Genomic DNA, 20,641 nt, shown 5'->3' on the forward strand with positions numbered 1-20,641 from the left:
ACATATACACACATACATACATACATACATACACACATACACACATACATACATACACATATATATGCATACATACACACATATACATAGACATATACACACACATACATACATACACATATACATGCACACACATTTACATACATACACACACATGCATACATACACATATACATACACATATACATACAAATACACACATACACATATACATACATATACATACGTACATATACACACATATACATAGATACATATACACACATACACATATACATAGACACACATATACATACACATATATATATCTATATATATATATATATATATATATATATATATATATATATACACACACATACATGCATACACATACAAATATATATACACACTTACATATCGTATAAAAAGTGGGAAAAACACAGCTGGGTGATAAAACCATATGAACAACAAATAATTTATTTACAATAGTGACAATATAGAGCAGTGGTCTCCACACTGTGGAACTCCCAGCATGACCAGATAGCCAGAGGCAACATCTGGGGGTTCACAGTTTTGAGTATATAAATATATAGTACAATATACAACAATATCATAATGTGCTTATACTATGGATACCTGCCATTCAGAGATAAAATTATTGATACAGCCAACAATCCAAAACAGCAGAAGTGAACAATATTGGACAGGACTACTATGGGCCCACAAGGTAGTAAATCCACGGTGAACTCTGCAGCCCCCAGAATGAACCCCTATAAATAGTGATTGACTTCTGATGAGGTTGTCTTCTGCTGGTTGGTCATGTAGGAAACGGAAAACGCTGTAGGGTCCAAATGTAGGACAATCCATCCTTGGAACTGGGCCATTGGTGTCAAGAGTAATATTGTATATATGGTTCTGTATTATACACTTTCACCAAAGTTGTTGTCCAAGAACGACCTCATCCTTATTCCTCATCCAGACTGTGGGGGGGGGGGGGGTCTTCTCACATTTCACATAATAACCTTCACACCCATTCAGCACATTAGATGTCCTAAGATGTGACATGTGACCCACTTGATGTATAAATAATGTCTGGTCTCTTAATTTTTACCTGTATAAAAGATGGAAAAAAAGAAAAGATGATTTAGAAGCCAATAGTTTGTAAAATAAAAAATTGTGGTATAAATGAAGTTACAATATGATTTAAAGTTTAGGATTTTGTAACTTGTTCATCAATTCAGTGCTGCAGTACCATGCCGAACCACACAGTGTGCTATAGAGAAGGGAGAAGTCAATGGAAAAGTAAACATAGTGAAACAATATGGGGGTTATTTTAAAAAAAAATTGCATTTCGCGCCAAAAGTTTACATCAGATATTCAAAGTGTTTTACATGAGAATTACACTAGTCACACCAGTTTTTCAAAAGTGGGCGTGGCTATGTAAATTTCATGTTTTACATAAAGTTTTCAAAGGGGTGAGAGTCCATTTTACATCAAAAACTTCACACCAGCTTTTTGCTAGTGTAGAAATCACTGATATGGTTGTCGTTTTTTTTTTTTTTTTTCTTGATTTAAAAAAAAAAAAAAAAAATTTTTTGGGGGGGGGGGGAAGGTGTTAGTTTATTCTTTTTTTTTCCATGGTCACTGCCGCTGAACTAGCATTTAAAGGGGTATTCCAGGAATTTTTTTATTTGACTATACTACAGGGGCTGTAAAGTTAGTGTCGTTCATAATATAGTGCCTGTACCTGTGTGTGACGGTTTTCTCACAATTCTTATAAGATTTTCACCCCAATATTTATTTTTAGCAGCATGCAAAATGACTGTTGTCTTCGATTTTTCCCAGCTTGCAATGCGGCCGAGACCTGACATCACTAGTCAGCTGATGACAGGGAGCCTGTCTGCTTCAATGGGTGGAGGGATCACTTGGTGGGAGAGAGATCAATCTGCAACTAATGCAACAGCTGTAGGAACCCTGATTGAAAACCACAGGTCTTTTGAATGGATGCAGCTCATTTCTGTTTCAATGGGTTGGCTGATGTGTGGGAGGGAGGAAAATGGAATTATGGGATTTGTAGCCAAAAAAGAAAAGTCAATCAGGAAATACCAGTTCACAAAAAGCTAGCCACAATGTTATGGTGATCTCATGACTAGCCCCAAGACAAGCGCAGATCCTTCCTAAGCATGTCCATTACTGTCTGCCAGGTACGTACTAAAATCACCTTATGCTGGAGAACCCCTTTAAGCCCTAGAAATGTTTTCATTTATACAGTTGTCGCTTGTCTGGGCACTAGTAATCAGGGAATATGAGATGCTTCTGACAGAAGCGGCAACAACAAAAATGTTGGCACCAAATTTGCCAATTTTTGCCACGAAAAAAGCTAAAGTGGCACGAAAATGAACTCACATATTTTCATATTTTCAAAGCAGCACAAGAGACCTTTGAAAATGTGAGGAGAAAAAAAAAGGTGTATTTAATATCGCTGGAACAGAAATTACCAAAGTTTTTGGAAATCTCCCCCAGTGAGCTTAAAAGTGAATATCTGTCTTCTGATACTATGTGGTTTTAGGTCCAACATCGTATGCTAAATATTCCCCAAAATCAGAGCTTGGTTGAATTGAATTTCAGTATTTTGACTGCTGGTATGACTTTATGATCAATGGAGGTCTGACCTCTGGGACCCCCTCCGATTATAAGAATAAGGGGAATGAAGCATTGGTGTAACACTTGGTCCTCTGACCACCTGGTTGTAATGGCAACTGCAGCCGACCCCATTCACTTCAATGTCCACCCCACCCTCCCATGAAATGGTTCAGTGAAGGTAATCCCATGATCGGTGGGGGTCCCAGAAGTCAGACAGCAACCAATCATAAAGTGATGGCATATCCTAGCTATTTGCCATCATGTTATAAGATGGAAGCAGCCATTGAATTCCAGAAATGTTACAAAGTATGTGGTGGTGAAAAATCTCCACTTTTTTTTTAAACTTAAAACTCACCTTCAATGACATGTCTACTTTTTCCAGAGATGGGTTAAAGTCGATGTTTTGGGAAATGACACATTGATGATATTCTGTAATAAAATGTAATATATGACACTTCCATAACAAACTGAAAATACGTATCCAACTTGTGACATAGATAAATGGGAGATGAGTCTTCCCGTTCCCTACAAGGTGACACCATGGCCCAGACACAATGGAGCTATGAGACCTATTGATCATACCCCCCCCCCCCCCCCCCCCCGACCTGTGATCAGAAAGGGGATAACTTTTTAAAATGGTAAAACCCTTTTAGGAAATTTTTAACATATTTTCTGGCACTTACCTTCTTCATCCGAATAGATTGGTGGATTGGAGAAGCCATATTGGATGTTTTCCTCATCTTCTCTAATAAATGTGCTTTCATCATACTGATCTCTAGAGATAGAAAGATGGAACAAGTATGTCAGAGAATGAACATTCTGTAACCATCATGAGAAAACATAATGTCCGTACAAAGATGTAAGTGGTGATGCTAAGCATTGTCACTTAGCTCCTTATCAGGTTCGGCCCTGCCGCTGCACCACTGCTGCTCAATGTTCTAAAGTGGCCGTGGTGCCGGCACAGCCCGAGCTGCTTAATATTGCATCGGCCACTTTAACACAGTGAGACGCCGACCAGCCCGGGCCTGGCGAGGGATGTCGCGCAAGGGGCGTCCCTCCGCAGACCCACGCAGGAGGATGCCAGTGATGTCACTCGTCAGGCCGCCGACTGAAAGGAGAAGCACTGTGCAGACCAGGCAAGTGTGTCTGTGTGTCTGTGTGTTGGGGGGAGGACTATGCTATCTAATGTGGGGAAACTGCTACCTAATGTGTGGAAACTGCTACCTAATGTGGGGAATCTATGCTACCTAATCTGGGGAAACTGTTCTACCTAGCTAATGCTTTTTTTTCTTCTTTTTTTTTTTTGGGGGGGGGGGGGGGAGATTTTTCACTCTTGGACCCAGGCAGCACAATTGGTCCGGCCCTGCTCCTTATGCTCACATGTATTCACTAAGCAGAAAGTATGCATTGTATGCCTCCTGCTTAGTACATAGTTTTAATAGCGCCATAGTGTAGGGCACCATGGAAATGATGTAGAGAGTAGCGACTCATTTTGATTGGAGTTCCTACTCCTCTACAGTAAACATGTGATGTCTTATGGTCCACATAGGTAATTGGAGATGCTATATGCATCACAGCGTGGTCCGAGGTTTGTATTGCCACAACACATCTCTGCGCTAGTGTCCAACCTGCCCTTCCTGTAGATCGATGCACAGGATTTGCCTGCTTGTGGTAGTTTTATGTAGTTATCCCGCGGATATGTTGTCAATGTGTACTATGGCACATGCATGGTTAGTCTACAAGCGGAAATTCCAAAGTGTCAACGGGAGTACGGAATCTTATAGAAGTGTATTGGGCTTTCATTTCAGGCGGAATTCCGTAAACAGAAATTCCGAAGTGTCAACAGGACTACGGAATCTTATAGAAGTGTATTGAGCTTTAATTTCAGGCAGAATTCTGTATGCGGAAATTCCACAGTTTCAACGGGAGTGCGGAATCCTATAGAAGTGTATTCTGCTTCCATTTGAGGTGGAATTCCGCAAGCGGAAATTCCGCCATGTGAATAGACCCTTAAGGAAGAATAGGAGGGGCTAACTAAACAGGGCAACTGTGGGCAGGTGAGCCTTATTTCCTATTTATTAGGAGGAGCGCATATGACGTGAGTGGATAGACGTGTTTTCGGACCTCATGCAAGACCACATGGAAAATATATATTTTTTATGGATAAAAAGCTACAAAAACTAGAACAAAAGATAAGCTTGTTAACACCTTATACACATTTTTAATAGTGGGAGGTAATGGGTGGGATTATACAGGCAGGAGGATGCGTATTAGGCATTCATGCCCCTCAATACACCACAATCACAGCCCCTGACTCTAAAATTCCACCCATCACTCCCATTGTTAAAATCCCTGAGAAAAATATAAACCCTCATATCTTGATTTGCCAGGTGTGTGATCAGGGCATCATAAGATTTCAATTTTGAGGGGGTTGGCTAGAGGTCCTTTTTAAAGGGGTACTTTGGTGGAAAACTATTTTTTTCAATTCAACTTCTATATAAATTACTTCTATATAAAAATCTTAATCCTTCCAGTACTTATCAGCTGCTGTATGCTCCAGGGGAAGCTGTGTAGTTATTTCCAGTCTGACCACCGTGCTCTCTGCTGACACCTCTGTCCATGTCAGGAACTGTCCGGAGCAGGAGAGGTTTGCTATGGGGATTTGCTTCTACTCTGGACAGTTCCTGACATGGACAGAGGTGTCAGCAGAGAGCACTGTGGTCAGACAGCAAAGAACCATATAACTTCCTCTGTAGTATACGGCAGCTGATAAGTACTGGAAGGATTAAGATTTTTTTAACAGAAGTAATTTACAAATCTGTCTAACTTTCTGGAGCCAGTTGATATGAAAACAATTGTTTTCCACTAGAGTACCCCTTTAACACTATACGCTTCATGAAAGCTGGACATTCTGCACCTGGCCTAAGGAGTATAGGGCCGAATCCGAACGGAATCGGATTTGAAACTAATTCCAGTGAAACCTTCTTAAAAAAGAATCCTGGGAGGTTCTACTTATCTTTAGAGAGAATTTCTAAAGGTCTTTCCTTTTCTAAAAGTATTTCCTTATTGTAAAACAAGGGTGTGGGCACTGCCATGTACATAATAGTGCGCTCATTGTGACCTGTCCTATGGGTTCCTCTCTCTTCTCCATTGGTGACCCACACATAGTACTAGTAATAACCTGGAAAATTTGGAATTTCCACTTACCCAGCTTTTCTCTTCTTACGTTCTCTGAACAGGAAAACACTTACAGCGATGGTCATTATAGCCAAAAGAACAATGGCCGCGCCAATTCCTCCATAGACACCTGACTTTGATAGTCTTCCTGCACAGTCTGAAGATGTGTATATGTACTGATCGATATCTGGGCATCTGTATAGAGGAGAAAACATAACTGTGAGACAATTCAGAACAATGGTTCCCTCCAACACAGGAGAAGTATTACACAATTCCAATTAATATCACGGATAAGCTATTCTGTGTTTTTATGGCTTTATGACTCTCTGGAAATGCACCAAAGGGTGCAAAAATGTGCCAAAATTATGTATCAGAGGTATGTACAGTGAAGTGTCCCACTGTGTGGTTTCAAAGCAAACCTTTCTGATTGATGGACACCCTACCTCTAGGCCAGCACTTTATTCTTGGTGCATTGTGTTGTCCAGTGGTCCCTCAAGTTACAATATTACTGTTACGCCTAGCGCTCCGGGTCCCCGCTCCTCCCCGGAGCGCTCACGGCGTCTTTCTCCCTGCAGCGCCCCGGTCAGTCCCGCTGACCGGGAGCGCTGCACTGTCATGGCCGTTGGGGATGCGATTCGCACAGCGGGACGCGCCCGCTCGCGAATCGCATCCCAGGTCACTTACCCGTCCCGGTCCCCTGCTGTCATGTGCTGGCGCGCGCGGCTCCGCTCTCTAGGGCGCGCGCGCGCCAGCTCTCTGAGACTTAAAGGGCCAGTGCACCAATGATTGGTGCCTGGCCCAATTAGCTTAATTGACTTCCACCTGGTCCCTGACTATATCTGACCTCCTCCCATGCACTCCCTTGCCGGATCTTGTTGCCTTGTGCCAGTGAAAGCGTTTAGTGTGTCCAAAGCCTGTGTACCTGAACTTCTGCTACCCATCCTGACTACGAACCTTGCCGCCTGCCCCCGACCTTCTGCTACGTCTGACCTTGCCTCTGCCTAGTCCTTCTGTCCCACGCCTTCTCAGCAGTCAGCGAGGTAGAGCCGTTGCTAGTGGATACGACCTGGTTGCTACTGCCGCAGCAAGACCATCCCGCTTTGCGGCGGGCTCTGGTGAAAACCAGTAGCCTCTTAGAACCGGTCCACTAGCACGGTCCACGCCAATCCCTCGCTGACACAGAGGATCCACTACCTGGAAGCCGAATCGTGACAGTAGATCCGGCCATGGATCCCGCTGAGGTGCCGCTGCCAAGTCTCGCTGATCTTCCCACGGTGGTCGCTCAGCAATCGCAGCAGATTGCCCAACAAGGACAGCAGCTGTCGCAGTTGACCGCCATGTTACAGCAACTTCTGCCTCTGCTACAGCAGCAACCATCTCCTCCGCCAGCTCCTGCACCTCCTCCGCAGCGAGTGGCCGCTCCTAACCTCCGCTTGTCACTGCCGGACAAATTTGATGGGGACTCTAAACTCTGCCGTGGATTTTTGTCTCAGTGTTCCCTGCATATGGAGATGTTGTCGGACTTGTTTCCTTCAGAACGGTCTAAGGTGGCGTTCGTAGTAAGCCTTCTTTCAGGAAAAGCCTTGTCTTGGGCCACACCGCTCTGGGACCGCAATGATCCTGCCACAGCCACAGTCCAGGCCTTCTTCGCTGAACTCCGGAGTGTCTTCGAGGAGCCAGCCCGAGCTTCTTCTGCCGAGACTGCCCTGTTGAACCTGGTCCAGGGTAATTCTTCAGTGGGCGAGTACGCCATCCAATTTCGTACTCTTGCGTCCGAGTTATCATGGAATAACGAGGCTCTCTGCGCGACCTTTAAAAAAGGCCTATCCAGTCGCATCAAGGATGTGCTGGCCGCACGAGAGATTCCTGCCAATCTGCAAGAACTCATCCATCTAGCTACCCGCATTGACATGCGTTTTTCTGAGCGACACCAAGAGCTCCGCCAGGAAAAAGACTTAGATCTCTGGGCACCTCTCCCACAGTATCCGTTGCAATCTACGCCTGGGCCTCCCGCCGAGGAGGCCATGCAAGTGGATAAGTCTCGCCTGACCCAGGAAGAGAGGAATCGCCGTAGGGAAGAAAATCTCTGTCTTTACTGTGCCAGTACCGAGCATTTCTTGGTGGATTGCCCTATCCGTCCTCCACGCCTGGGAAACGCACGCACGCACCCAGCTCACGTGGGTGTGGCGTCTCTTGGTTCCAAGTCTGCTCCTCCACGTCTCACGGTACCCGTGCGGATTTCTTCTTCAGCCAACTCCTCCCTCTCAGCCGTGGCCTGCTTGGACTCCGGTGCCTCTGGAAATTTTATTTTGGAGTCGTTTGTTAATAAATTCAGCATCCCGGTGACCCGTCTCGTCAAGCCGCTCTACATTTCCGCGGTCAACGGAGCCAGATTGGACTGCACCGTGCGTTACCGCACAGAGCCCCTCCTCATGTCTATTGGACCCCACCTTGAGAGGATTGAGTTCTTCATTCTCCCCAACTGTACCTCTGAGGTCCTCCTCGGTCTGCCTTGGCTCCGGCTTCATTCCCCCACCATTGATTGGACCACCGGGGAGATCAGGAACTGGGACTCTGCCTGCCACAGGAAGTGCCTCTCCACCCCTCCCAGTCCCGTCAGGCAAGCCTCTGTGCCTCCCCATGGCCCCCGTCCTGGTGTCACACTGCCCCGTGCCAGGCCTCGCCCTCTGCCCTCCCTCCCCATTCCCACTCCTGCTGTACTGCCTGCCGTTGAGGAAACCCTCCATTCTTTCCCGGTGTCCTCATCCCAGGGGAGACAGTTACCGGACAAAGAGAAGGGGAGACCTAAGGGGGGGGGTACTGTTACGCCTAGCGCTCCGGGTCCCCGCTCCTCCCCGGAGCGCTCACGGCGTCTTTCTCCCTGCAGCGCCCCGGTCAGTCCCACTGACCGGGAGCGCTGCACTGTCATGGCCGTTGGGGATGCGATTCGCACAGCGGGACGCGCCCGCTCGCGAATCGCATCCCAGGTCACTTACCCGTCCCGGTCCCCTGCTGTCATGTGCTGGCGCGCGCGGCTCCGCTCTCTAGGGCGCGCGCGCGCCAGCTCTCTGAGACTTAAAGGGCCAGTGCACCAATGATTGGTGCCTGGCCCAATTAGCTTAATTGACTTCCACCTGGTCCCTGACTATATCTGACCTCCTCCCATGCACTCCCTTGCCGGATCTTGTTGCCTTGTGCCAGTGAAAGCGTTTAGTGTGTCCAAAGCCTGTGTACCTGAACTTCTGCTACCCATCCTGACTACGAACCTTGCCGCCTGCCCCCGACCTTCTGCTACGTCTGACCTTGCCTCTGCCTAGTCCTTCTGTCCCACGCCTTCTCAGCAGTCAGCGAGGTAGAGCCGTTGCTAGTGGATACGACCTGGTTGCTACTGCCGCAGCAAGACCATCCCGCTTTGCGGCGGGCTCTGGTGAAAACCAGTAGCCTCTTAGAACCGGTCCACTAGCACGGTCCACGCCAATCCCTCGCTGACACAGAGGATCCACTACCTGGAAGCCGAATCGTGACAATTAATTGGTTCCAGGACGACCATTGTATGTTGAAACCATTGTATGTTGAGACCATAACTCTATGGAAATCTGGTAATTGGTTCTGAAGCCACCAAAATGTCATCCAAAAATAGGAAAAAGTGAGGATTAAAGAAAAATAAGTAGATAACTAATATAGATAAAGCAAATCCTTACATATAAAAGTAATAAAGATCTGCTGGGAGCTGTAAATCATGTAGTCTATCAGTCTATGTACAGTGCATAAAATATCCTAAAAAAGTAACATGGAGCCGCCCTCACCTGGTGTAATACAGAACATGTAATACCTCCCTGTACTGTAGGGGGTGCTCAGACACCAGTCAGTGCATGCACTTCAGTAATACAGGTAAAGAGTACAGAACATGTAATACCTCCCTGTACTGTAGGGGGCGCTACCAGACACCAGTCAGTGCATACACTTCAGTAATCCAGGTAAAGTGTACAGAACATGTAATACCTCCGTGTACTGTAGGGGGCGCTACCAGACACCAATCAGTGCATACACTTCAGTAATACAGGTAAAGAGTACAGAACATGTAATACCTCCGTGTACTGTAGGGGGCGCTACCAGACAGGAATTCAGTGCATACGCTTCAGTAATACAGGTGTTATACCGGTGAATTTTGATTGGTCGGTTCTTCCGGCCATTGACACGTTTCACAGATCTGGACTGTCCATAGCATTGTATGTTGAGTCTGGTTTTAAGTTACAATGATCCAGAAAAGACCATTGTATGTTGAAACTATTGTATGTTGAGACCATGGTAAGTTGAGGGATTACTGTACTTCTACTCTCCCGTTCTTTCTTTGTAATGCCTATGTATGTCTAGGATGGGTGTTCTATGGCCATCTAATGGTTGTTTTGTAACAAGGCTGAGCAAGTAACTTAGATGAATTTGTAATGTCCGTGTATTTGTTTTAGCATTTTCCCATTTTAAGCCCTGTTTAGACCTTGTTTTTCATGCATTATCTGTTTTTTGTGCTTTTCTTCCAGGCGTGGAAGAGTTAAGCCTTTCCCACATTTAGCTATATAACTCCAGCTCAGTCTGTATTCCAGTTGCTGGTTATTGAGTGCAATACTACTATGTCTGTTTGTGCAATACACTTCCAAGTCTGCTTGAGCATTCGCCTTGTATTTATCCTATGATATCATCTGCGTTTTAGCCATGGTTAAAGGGGTACTCCGCCCCTAGACATCTTATCCCCTATCGAAAGGATAGGGGATAAGATGTCAGATGGCGGGGGTCCCGCCACTGGGGACCCCCGGGATCTCGGCTGCAGCACCCACCTGTTGCGGCTTCCGGCAGCGCTGGAGGCTCTCATCCTAACGCCTCATGACCACGGTGACGGGAGATCGTGACGTCATGACTCCGCCCCGTGTGGTGTCACGCCCCGCCCCTCAATGCAAGTCTATGGGAGGGGGCGTGGCGGATGTCACGCCCCCTCCCATAGAATTGCATTGAGGGGCGGGGCATGACGTCACACGGGTAGGAGTCGTGACATCACGATCTCCCGTCACCGTGGTCAGGAGCCGAAGCCTCCAGCGCTTCCGGAAGCCGCAACAGATGGGTGCTGCAGCCGAGATCCCGAGGGTCCCCAGCGGCGGGACCCCCGCAATCTGACATCTTATCCCCTATCCTTTGGATAGGGGATAAGATGTCTAGGGGCAGAGTACCCCTTTAAATAGTCTTGTTTATTGTAGATTTTAGTCTGTGTTAGATATGTCGGTTTTTAGGATTGTATGTCCTTTCTGCTTAGTTTGTGTTCACACTGAGTCTAGTTTAGTTTTACCTGAACTCTGTATTTTATATTCCTGTTTGGTATCCTGGTTCTGTGTCCCAGTGTGAACAGTGTCTTATATTTATATCCTGTTTGGTTGATCTGATCTTTGTCCTTTGTACTTGTACCTGTATGTGAACAGTGTTCTATTTTACCCGTTCAGTTTTAGTATTTTTGCTCTCAGTTCTTCTGTTCATCCCCTTCATCTCCTGGATTTTGCTGTATACTCATATTCTCTCTAGGCTTCTTCATTTTATCATGTCTGCCGTTTATCTGATATCCGGTTTATGAACTGTTTGTTAATTCACTATATTCTACTCTGTTTGTGAGTTTATATTCTGCCCTGTTAGTATTTGTATTCTGTCTGGTATATCTGGTTGTCTAGTAGGTTTCTGTTTCTGGCCTGTGACCGATTATATTTATTATTTGTTTTTACGCCACTGCACTTCAGCGCAGGAAGGGACCGGCACCCAGTTGTCGATCAATTGTTTAGGATGGATGGGCAAGTAGGCAGGGAAAGATGTTTTAAGGTCAGTTTAGGGCTTACTCTCCCTGTTCCCCCGTCGGTCCTTGAACCATATACCTACATGTGGTTAAAAGGACTCCAACTTAGCCACCATTCAATTTTCTAGAAAGCAAGATATCCAGTCTAGAGAGGAGTGGTCTAGTTCAGTGTAGAGAAAAGTCAATGTGAAATAAGGTATTGAGTCTTCAGAAAGTCTAAATTGCATTGGGCTTAAAGGGGTACTCAGCCCCTAGACATCTTATCCCCTATCCAAAGGATAGGGGATAAGATGTCTAGGGGCGGAGTACCCCATTAACTCTCAGAGAAAATAGTCCATACTGAGGTATTACCAGTCCTGTCCAATGGGTTCCTACCTACATTTATTCTTCAAATCTAGTGGTAGAGTGGACCAATTCAATTAAATAGCAAGGATAAGATTGAGCAAGGGCCTTACTAGACCTGTGCAAAGCTTCTGGTTGGATTTGGTTACACAAAGTGGCTTGCTGTGCTCCACCACCATTTTTAATTGTGTATGTGTATTTTATGGGTAATTTATGGGTAATTGGGTAAAAGATTATGTTCAATAAAATGTGACTTATTTTGCATGTATTGGTTTGATTCAATGATTTGGCTTATAATATTTGGGATTTGTATGTACATATAAGCTTTTTTGTTACAAAAGTATAAAAGTCTTGAGAACACTTGTTATTAGGGAAGGAGACCAAGCGGCACTACCATGGGATACTTACAAGCAAAGTGGTCCTTGATCTTTCTTGATGTTACAAATACCATTGTTACAATTCACATATTTTGGGGACTCTTGGTCACAGTAGGACACACAAGTCAGACCTTCTGAGGTTATCAGAGGAGTATAGAAAGCACTGAACCCTGCCGGTAATGTTTTGCTACAAAAATCTGAAAAGACAAGTACAATATAAAAGACACAATCCAAACTCATTGTAGGGTACAAAACATTTAAAGGGTGCTTTTATGGACAGTTCCTAAAATGGACAGAGGTATCAGCAGAGAGCACTGTGGTCGTCACAGAAAAGAAATCCAAAAAGAAAAGAATTTCCTCTGTAGTTTACAGATGCTAATAAGTACTGGAAGGATAAAGTTTTTTTAATAGAAGTAATTTTACAAATCTGTTTAACTTTCTGGCACCAGTTGATTTAAAAAAAAAAAAAAGTTTTCCACTGGAGTACCCCTTTAAGCCAATGATCATGAGCTGTGGAAACATCTCAGAGATGATTTGGAGAAATGGGAGGAGCCAGAGCTAAATGTCATAGTGAAGGGTCTGAATACTTATTATCCATGCAAAATTATAGTGTTTCCTCTTTAATAAGTTAGTTAAGTTTTCTAAAACTATTTTTTATGGTATTGAGTGCAAAAGATTTATAGGGAGAATATATATATATATATATATATATATATATATATATATATATATGTGTGTATATATATATAAATTTTGGCATAATATTGCGACATAACAAAATATATAAATAATTAAAGGGTCAGAAGATTTTCCCAATGCACCAAAGCAAAATCAAAATTTTGCCGCATCAGTAATATGAATGACATGGTGTAAATCATAAAAAGGTCAGTAATATCTGTCAGCTAGAAAATTTAGGTCGCCTCTCACCTACCAACTAAAGTGACCGCTGGTTCTGGCTTGAGCTGAAGAACCTCCGAAATGCACAGATTGCCTGTAATAGGACAGATTAGAAGGTGTAACTTATACTTTATAGAGTAAGTTGAAGTCCAATGACACCTGACAATTTATAGTCATGTTTTCCACCAAATTAATCCCACCCAGGGCTCAAGTCCTGCAGGAACACATGGGAACGGAGCTCCTGCACTTTTTCCACTGCAGGAACACTGTTCCCATTGGCATGAGTCCTTCAGGACCAGCCCTTGAGTGGGAATCTTGGGTGAGTTCCCACACTTTCTTCCCAGGACTTTACCCCCTGATTCCAACCAAATACAATATTCTGCCATTCCTTAGGAACAGACTACAAACTTACAATCTGAGACTTTGTAGTCTGTTACTAAGGAATAACTGGGAGAATCTTAAAGAAATGTGAAATTAAGCAAACGTGGAAGACAATTACACAATCTCTCCCTTAAAGGTGTACTCCGCTGCTCAGCGTTTGGAACAAACCGTTCCAAAAGCTGGTGCCGGCGCCAGGAGCTTGTGACGTCATAGACCCGCCCCCTCTTGATGTCACACCCCGCCCCCTCAATGCAAGTCTATGGGAGGGGGCGTGACAGCTGTCACGCCCCCTCCCATTGACTTGCATTGAGGGGGCGGGACGTGACATCATGAGGGGGCGAGGCTATGACGTTACGAGCTCCAGTGTTCGGAACAGTTTGTTCCAAACGCTGAGCAGCGGAGTACCCCTTTAATGTCCCAATAGAAATATTTCTTACCGGTGCAGTTGTCTTTATTCTCTTCTAGACTCATCCCAACATCTTTGAAGATCTTCTCACATTCCTCCGTGACATTTACATCTTTCTTAATTTCCACTGCCGCAATTACTTTATGGTCTACAATAATGCTGCCAGGTCTATGAAAATGGTAAGTCATTATACAGTGACTGGGGGGGATTAAAAAATGTGTGTTGGTGTTCAAAAAACTCCCTTCTCTCATCCGCCGTCCGCAATTGTACATAGTTTTGTCAACCTCCTACCTGGACTACATCATAACTGTCTATGTCTTAGTGATACTGGGGGACATTTATATAAAAATTGTGCAAAGGAAAAGTTGACCAGTTTCCCATTGCAACCAATCAGATCGCTTCTTTCATTTTTAACAAGGCCCCTGCAAAATGAAAGCAGCAATCTGATTGGTTGCTATGGGCAACTCAGCAACTTTTCCTCTGGACAGGTTTTGATAAATCTCCCCCCAGTATCCCTGCAATGCCCCTGTGGGTCGACAGTAGTGAGGACCGTTTGATCTGCCGACAAGCACAAGCAGCTCCCACAGTTTCCTTGTCCACTATCCAAGGGCACAAGGGCACCTTCATCACACCCCTCTCTTTTTTACACCCCTGTCTCTTTATGACACCCCTGCCTCTGTATTACACCCCCTTTATCTTCATTACACACCCCTGTATCTTCATTACAATCGTCTGTCTCTTTATTAAACACACTATCTGTCTCTTCAATACACACATTGTTGCTTCATTACACCTCCCTGTCTCTTCATTACACCCCATGTCTCTTCATTACTCCCCCTGTCTCTTCATTACACCCCATTTCACTTCATTACACTCCTTGTCTCTTCATTACACCCCCTGTCTCTTCATTACATCCCGTCTCTTCATTACACACCCTGCCTGTCTCTTCATTACACACCCCTGTCTTTTCATTACATCCCGTCTCTTCATTACACACCCTGTCTCTTCATTACACCCCCTGTCTCTTCATTATATCCCGTCTCTTCATTACACACCCTGTCTCTTCATTACACCCCCTGTCTTTTCATTACATCCCGTCTCTTCATTACACACCCTGTCTCTTCATTACACTCCCTGTCTCTTCATTACACCCCTTGTCTCTTCATTACATACCCTGTGTCTTCATTACACTCCCTGTCTCTTCATTACACCCGTGTCTCTTCATTACACACCAATTTCTTCATTACACACACCCTGTCTTTTCATTACACACCCATGTCTCTTCATTACACACACCCTGTCTTTTCATTACACACCCATGTCTCTTCATTACACACACCCTGTCTTTTCATTACCCACCCCTGTTTCTACTTTACACACACCCTGTCTTTTCATTACACACCCCTGTCTCTTCATTACACCCCCCCTGTTGTATTCTCTGTGGTTGATTTACTTTGGCCCCATATTATATACCGTATCAGGGACATCAATAGATGGCACCATCCAAAGGATGGACCTGTCCTACATCGGTTGTGTAGTATAAACATAGTTATGGTCACCTAGCGCACACACTTACCTAATTGACAGTATTTCCACTCCCTTATAGCCTGGGATATTTTTATAGACGGAATCCATCTGTATAGAAAATGAAGACAGGAAATACATGTATTACCGGATGGCTGGCTACCTACCTACCAACACTCAGTATATGGAAATCTCATCTCACCTTTGCTTTAAACTCCTTTACAAAGTCAGAATAATCTGGAGAATTGGTGTTATTTAGACCTTCTGTATATACTTTGTCGAATTTAACTTCAGCTTCCACAGACGTCTCGATCACTTTGACTGTGAAGAGGAAAGGACATATACGGGAAGTTACCATGAAATTATTGAACATGTAGGCTGGAATTCTGCAGGCCGCATGATCGGATTTCGAGTACCAGGAGGGAATGTTTATAGGGTCCCTCCTAGCAGAAGTGTAACTTGTAGCTTCAGGGCCCCAATGCCAAATCTGTAATAGGGCCCCGTTTCTAATGTGCAGCAATATAATATTGGTGTTTTCTCATGGGACAAGGGGGCCTTTGGGCCCCCTTAGGCACCAGTGCCGGTGCGATTGCTTCCTCTGCAACCCCTATAGTTACGCCTCTGCATTCTAGACACCTCAGGTTTCCCTATACTACCTACTACCGTATACTGACAGCTAGGAGGACCTTTTTAACTCAGTAATAATGTATTATTAATACAATAAAACTGGCCTTACACAGTACAGATGTGTAGGCCCAAACCAACGATTACGGCAGGACTGGTTGTTAAAAAAAAAACTTAAAACATATCCCCTAGGCAACAGAATCGAGGATAAGCATCTGATCGCGAGGCGTCCACCCACTTGGCCCCAGTTCTTCAAGCAACATGGAACGGCAGACGCTGTTCGCATCCTGTACTGTCTATGGAAGCGCCAGGGATAGTGCTGAACCTGGGTATCTCCGATGCTACTATAATGCATGGTCCCAGAAAAGAGGCACAGAATAACATGTCACGGTTTTCAAAAACTTATGTTAAAAATTCCGTCATTTAGATGAGAACAGGGAAAAGGGGGAGGAAATTGACATAGATTAAACTCAGAACACATATTACTACTGTACCTGCACTATAGGGGGAGATTTATCAAAACCTGTGCTGAGGAAAAGTTGACCAGTTGCCCATAGCAACCAATCAGATCGCTACTTTCATTTTTCACAGGCCTTTTGAGAAATGAAAGTAGAGATCTGATTGGTTGCTATGGGCAACTGGTCAACTTTTCCTCAGCACAGGTTTTGATAAATCTCCCCCAGATTTATCAAAACTGTGTGAGAGAAAAAGTGGAGTGATTTCCCCACAGCAACCAATCAAAGCTCAGGTTTCACTTTACCTCAGATCGTTAGCTGAGCTGTGATTGGTTGCTGTGGGAAAATCACTCCACTTTTTCTCTCATGCAGTTTGATAAATCTGGGCCTATATGTTTTAGTTCTATAAATCAATGTTAAAGGGGTACTCAACTGGAAAATATATATATTTTTTAAACCAACTGATTTCAGAAAGTTAAACAGATTTGTAAATTAAAAATATTAAAAAATAATAAAAAATATAAAAAAATATTTTAAAAAATCTTAATCCTTCCAGTACTTATCAGCTGCTTTTCTTTTTGAATTTCCTTTCTGCCTGACCACAGTGCTGTTGACACCTCTGTCCATTTTAGGAACTGTCCAGAGTAGGAGCAAATCCCCATAGAAAAACCTCTCCTGATCTGTACAGTTCCTGACATGGACAGAGGTGTCAGCAGAGAGCACTGTGGTCAGACAGAAAGGAAATTCAAAAAGAAAAGAACTTCCTGTGGATCATCCAGCAGCTGATAAGTACTGGAAGGATTAACATTTTTTGAATAGAAGTAATTTACAAATCTTTTTGATTTAAAATTATTATTATTTTTTTTCCAGTGGAGTACCCCTTTAAAGATGTAAAGAAAGTCTAGTCTGGAGTAGCTTCGGGTTAGACTTACCAGGGGGATATCGCTCAATGATAAATTCACACAAAGGTCCGTAGAAAAATTGTGCGCAAATACATTTGTTCCCATCAAATGAGCCTCCGTTCTGACATTTTGCTAGGAAAACAAAGATTAAAAAGAGATTAAAATGAGAAAATTGCATATTTTAAGCGAAAACTGTTGTAGATCCTACACTTTCTCTTGGTCATAAGTTGCACCCGGGGCCTTCCCTAGACCCGAAGGCTGTAGATATCTCAGTATCTCAGGTTTAGTAGCCCATAGAAAGGATATTAAAGCAGGGGGTATTGTGCCATGATGTGAGGTGCCATAAGGATGAACTTAATACAGTGTTCCCTCAAGTTACAATATTAATCGGTTCCGGGACGACCATTGTATGTTGAAACCATTGTATGTTGAGACCAGAACTCTATGGAAACCTGGTAATTGGTTCTGAAGCCACCAAAATGTCATCCAAAAATAGGAAAAAGTGAGGATTAAAGAAAAATAAGTAGATAACTAATACAGATAAAGCAAATCCTTACATAGAAAAGTGATAAAGATCTGCTGGGAGCTGTAAATCACTGTCTATGTCAGTGGTTCCCAACCAGGGTTCCTCCAGCTGTTGCAAAAATATAACGCCCAGCATGCCCGGACAGCCTTCGGCTGTCCGGGCATGCTGGGAGTTATAGTTTTGCAACAGCTGGGGGCACCCTGCTTGGGAAACACTGGTCTATGTAGAGGACAGGAGCTTCTTCAGGGTCCTGTACAGTACATGCAATGTCCTAAAAAAGTAACATGGAGTCGCCCCCACCTGGTGTCCAAAGGAGCAGCTAACCCTGGTACAGGTAAAGTGTACAGAACATGTAATACCTCTCTGTACTGTAGGGGGCGCTACCAGATACCAGTCAGTGCATACACTTCAGTAATACAGGTAAAGAGTACAGAACATGCAATACCTTCCTGTACTGTAGGGGGCGCTACCAGACACCAGTCAGTGCATGCACTTCAGTAATACAGGTAAAGAGTACATAACATGTAATACCTCCCTGTACTGTAGGGGGCGCTACCAGACACCAGTCAGTGCATACGCTTCAGTAATACAGGTAAAGAGTAGTACAGAACATGTAATACCTCCCTGTACTGTAGGGGGCGCTACCAGACACCAGTCAGTGCATGCACTTCAGTAATACAGGTAAAGAGTACATAACATGTAATACCTCCCTGTACTGTAGGGGGCGCTACCAGACACCAGTCAGTGCATATGCTTCAGTAATACAGGTAAAGAGTACAGTACATGTAATACCTCCCTGTACTGTAGGGGGCGCTACCAGACATCAGTCAGTGCATGCCCTTCAGTAATACAGGTAAAGAGTACAGAACATGTAATACCTCCCTGTACTGTAGGGGGCGCTACCAGACACCAGTCAGTGCATACACTTCAGTAATACAGGTAAAGAGTACAGAACATGTAATACCTCCCTGTACTGTAGGGGGCGCTACCAGACATCAGTCAGTGCATGTGCTTCAGTAATACAGGTGTTTTACCAATAAATTGCCCATTCTGATTGGTCGGTTCTTCCAGCCATTGACATGTTTCACAGATATGGACTGTCAGTACATTGTATGTTGAGTCTGGTTTCAACTTACAATGGTCCAGAAAAGACCATTGTATGTTGAAACTATTGTATGTTGAGGCCATTGTAGGTTGAGGGATCACTGTATAAAGGTTGTCTAACTTGACTATGCTAAGACTACTGCCAGGAATAGATTTCACGTCTCATAGGAAGAGATGTTTTGGATTTTTAAGCTGCGAATTTGTCAATCTGATGGGCTAAAAGGAGTTTTCTAATGACGAAACCAATTTTAACTGTCTAAGAAATAACATAGATTGAACTTATAATAAATTGGTAAATAACATTATTTTATTACCTTCCTGTGGTCGTTCATTCTTTCCTTATACTTTTAATGCAATTCATTGGTTCTGTTGTCTTCATCCACCCAACTTCCTGTGTGGTGTATATACTGGAACAGACTTCCTGTTCCTGTGTGCACTTTATCTGGGAATTCAGCCAACTCTATCTCCCTCCCATGGGAGAGGTTATAGTAAAAAAAATATGTAATGGGTGGGAGTTCAGATCGCAATGGGCTCTGACTTCAGATGCCCGGAAGAAGACTGCCAATGGTAGCTGGATCGGGCCTTACTCCAGCCCGTGCAGAGTGAGTTCTGCTGCCTCAACAGCATAGGAGAGGTGGGAAAGCTGTGGTGGTGGTGATCAGGACTGCCATCAGGGGGGTACAGCCAGTACTCCAGTAAGGGGCCCAAGCTCCCAAGAGGGCCCGGTCCCGCTGCATCCCCCTGCAGTGGCTGGAGGACAGGAGTCGAGACACACATACAGATCAGCCACTGTGTCAGCCTATCAGAACTCAGGACCTGTGCACCTCAGCTACAGCAGCATACACAGGTCCTGAGAATGACAGCTGACACAGTGACCGTAGGCTACAGAGTCTGTACTATATACTGTACAGACAGGACGCTCACTGCTGCCTCTACTGTCTGCCTTCTCCTCACCGGTTCTGGCTCCTCCTGCTGATGGCACACAGGAACAGAAACTGCTCAGGGGAAGATCTGCTACACTGCGTGAGAAGAGAACCTGATCATAATACTGTGCAAGGGAGGCTAAGAGTACTGCTATGTGTGAGTGGGGGGCCTCTTATGTAGAGAGAAGGGGGCAGGGGGGCTGAGAGTCCTGCTATGTGTGTGTGGGTGGGTGGGTATTGAATAGGGGGCCTCTTATGTGGAAGGTGGGGGGGCTGAGAGTCCTGCTATGTGTGTGTGGGTGGGTATTGAATAGGGGGCTTCTTATGTGGAAGGTAGGGGGGGGCTGAGAGTCCTGCTACGTGAGTGTGTGGGGGTACTGGATAGGGGGGCCTCTTATGTGGAAGGTTGGGGGGCTGAGAGTCCTGCTATGTGAGTGTGTGGGGGTACTGGATAGGGGGACCTCTTATGTGGAAAGTGGGGGGGCTGTAAGTCCTGCTATGTGTGTGTGGATGGGTATTGAATAGGGGGCCTCTTATGTGGAAGGTGGGGG

General features: G+C 44.6%; 1 protein-coding gene across 5 annotated transcripts; it reads right to left on the reverse strand.

Annotated features, from left to right (window-relative positions):
* Nucleotides 1-432: 432 nt before the first annotated feature.
* Nucleotides 433-20,115, reverse strand: LOC130367639 (mucin-3B-like). Of its 5 annotated transcripts, XM_056570203.1 has the most exons (11): nt 19,482-20,115; nt 17,568-17,669; nt 15,759-15,877; nt 15,609-15,667; nt 14,064-14,230; nt 13,280-13,339; nt 12,380-12,545; nt 5,833-5,997; nt 3,309-3,400; nt 2,981-3,054; nt 433-1,093 (listed from the first exon to the last, which is right to left on the reverse strand). In XM_056570203.1, the coding sequence occupies exons 4-11, from the start codon at nt 15,665-15,667 to the stop codon at nt 1,034-1,036; spliced, it is 843 nt and encodes a 280-aa protein (XP_056426178.1). In that variant the 5' UTR covers nt 15,759-15,877; nt 17,568-17,669; nt 19,482-20,115; the 3' UTR covers nt 433-1,033. The 5 variants fall into 5 exon arrangements, with proteins under 5 accessions (XP_056426178.1, XP_056426181.1, XP_056426177.1 ...); XM_056570206.1 differs by lacking the exons at nt 17,568-17,669; nt 19,482-20,115 and adding an exon at nt 16,675-16,807 and having other exon boundaries at nt 14,064-14,200; XM_056570202.1 differs by lacking the exons at nt 17,568-17,669; nt 19,482-20,115 and adding an exon at nt 16,675-16,807.
* Between the last annotated feature and the right edge of the window lie 526 nt (nt 20,116-20,641).

The sequence above is a fragment of the Hyla sarda genome, chromosome 4, assembly GCF_029499605.1.
Source record: "Hyla sarda isolate aHylSar1 chromosome 4, aHylSar1.hap1, whole genome shotgun sequence".
NCBI lineage: Eukaryota > Metazoa > Chordata > Amphibia > Anura > Hylidae > Hyla > Hyla sarda.

Coding starts and splice junctions, on each gene's coding strand:
- LOC130367639 (XM_056570203.1), bottom strand. CDS start 15,667: ATGGATTCCGTCTATAAAAATATCCCAGGCTATAAGGGAGTGGAAATA. Junction 13,340..14,063: donor GAATAAAGACAACTGCACCG/GTAAGAAATATT, acceptor GTCCTATTACAG/GCAATCTGTGCATTTCGGAG. Junction 3,055..3,308: donor AATCTATTCGGATGAAGAAG/GTAAGTGCCAGA, acceptor ATTTTATTACAG/AATATCATCAATGTGTCATT.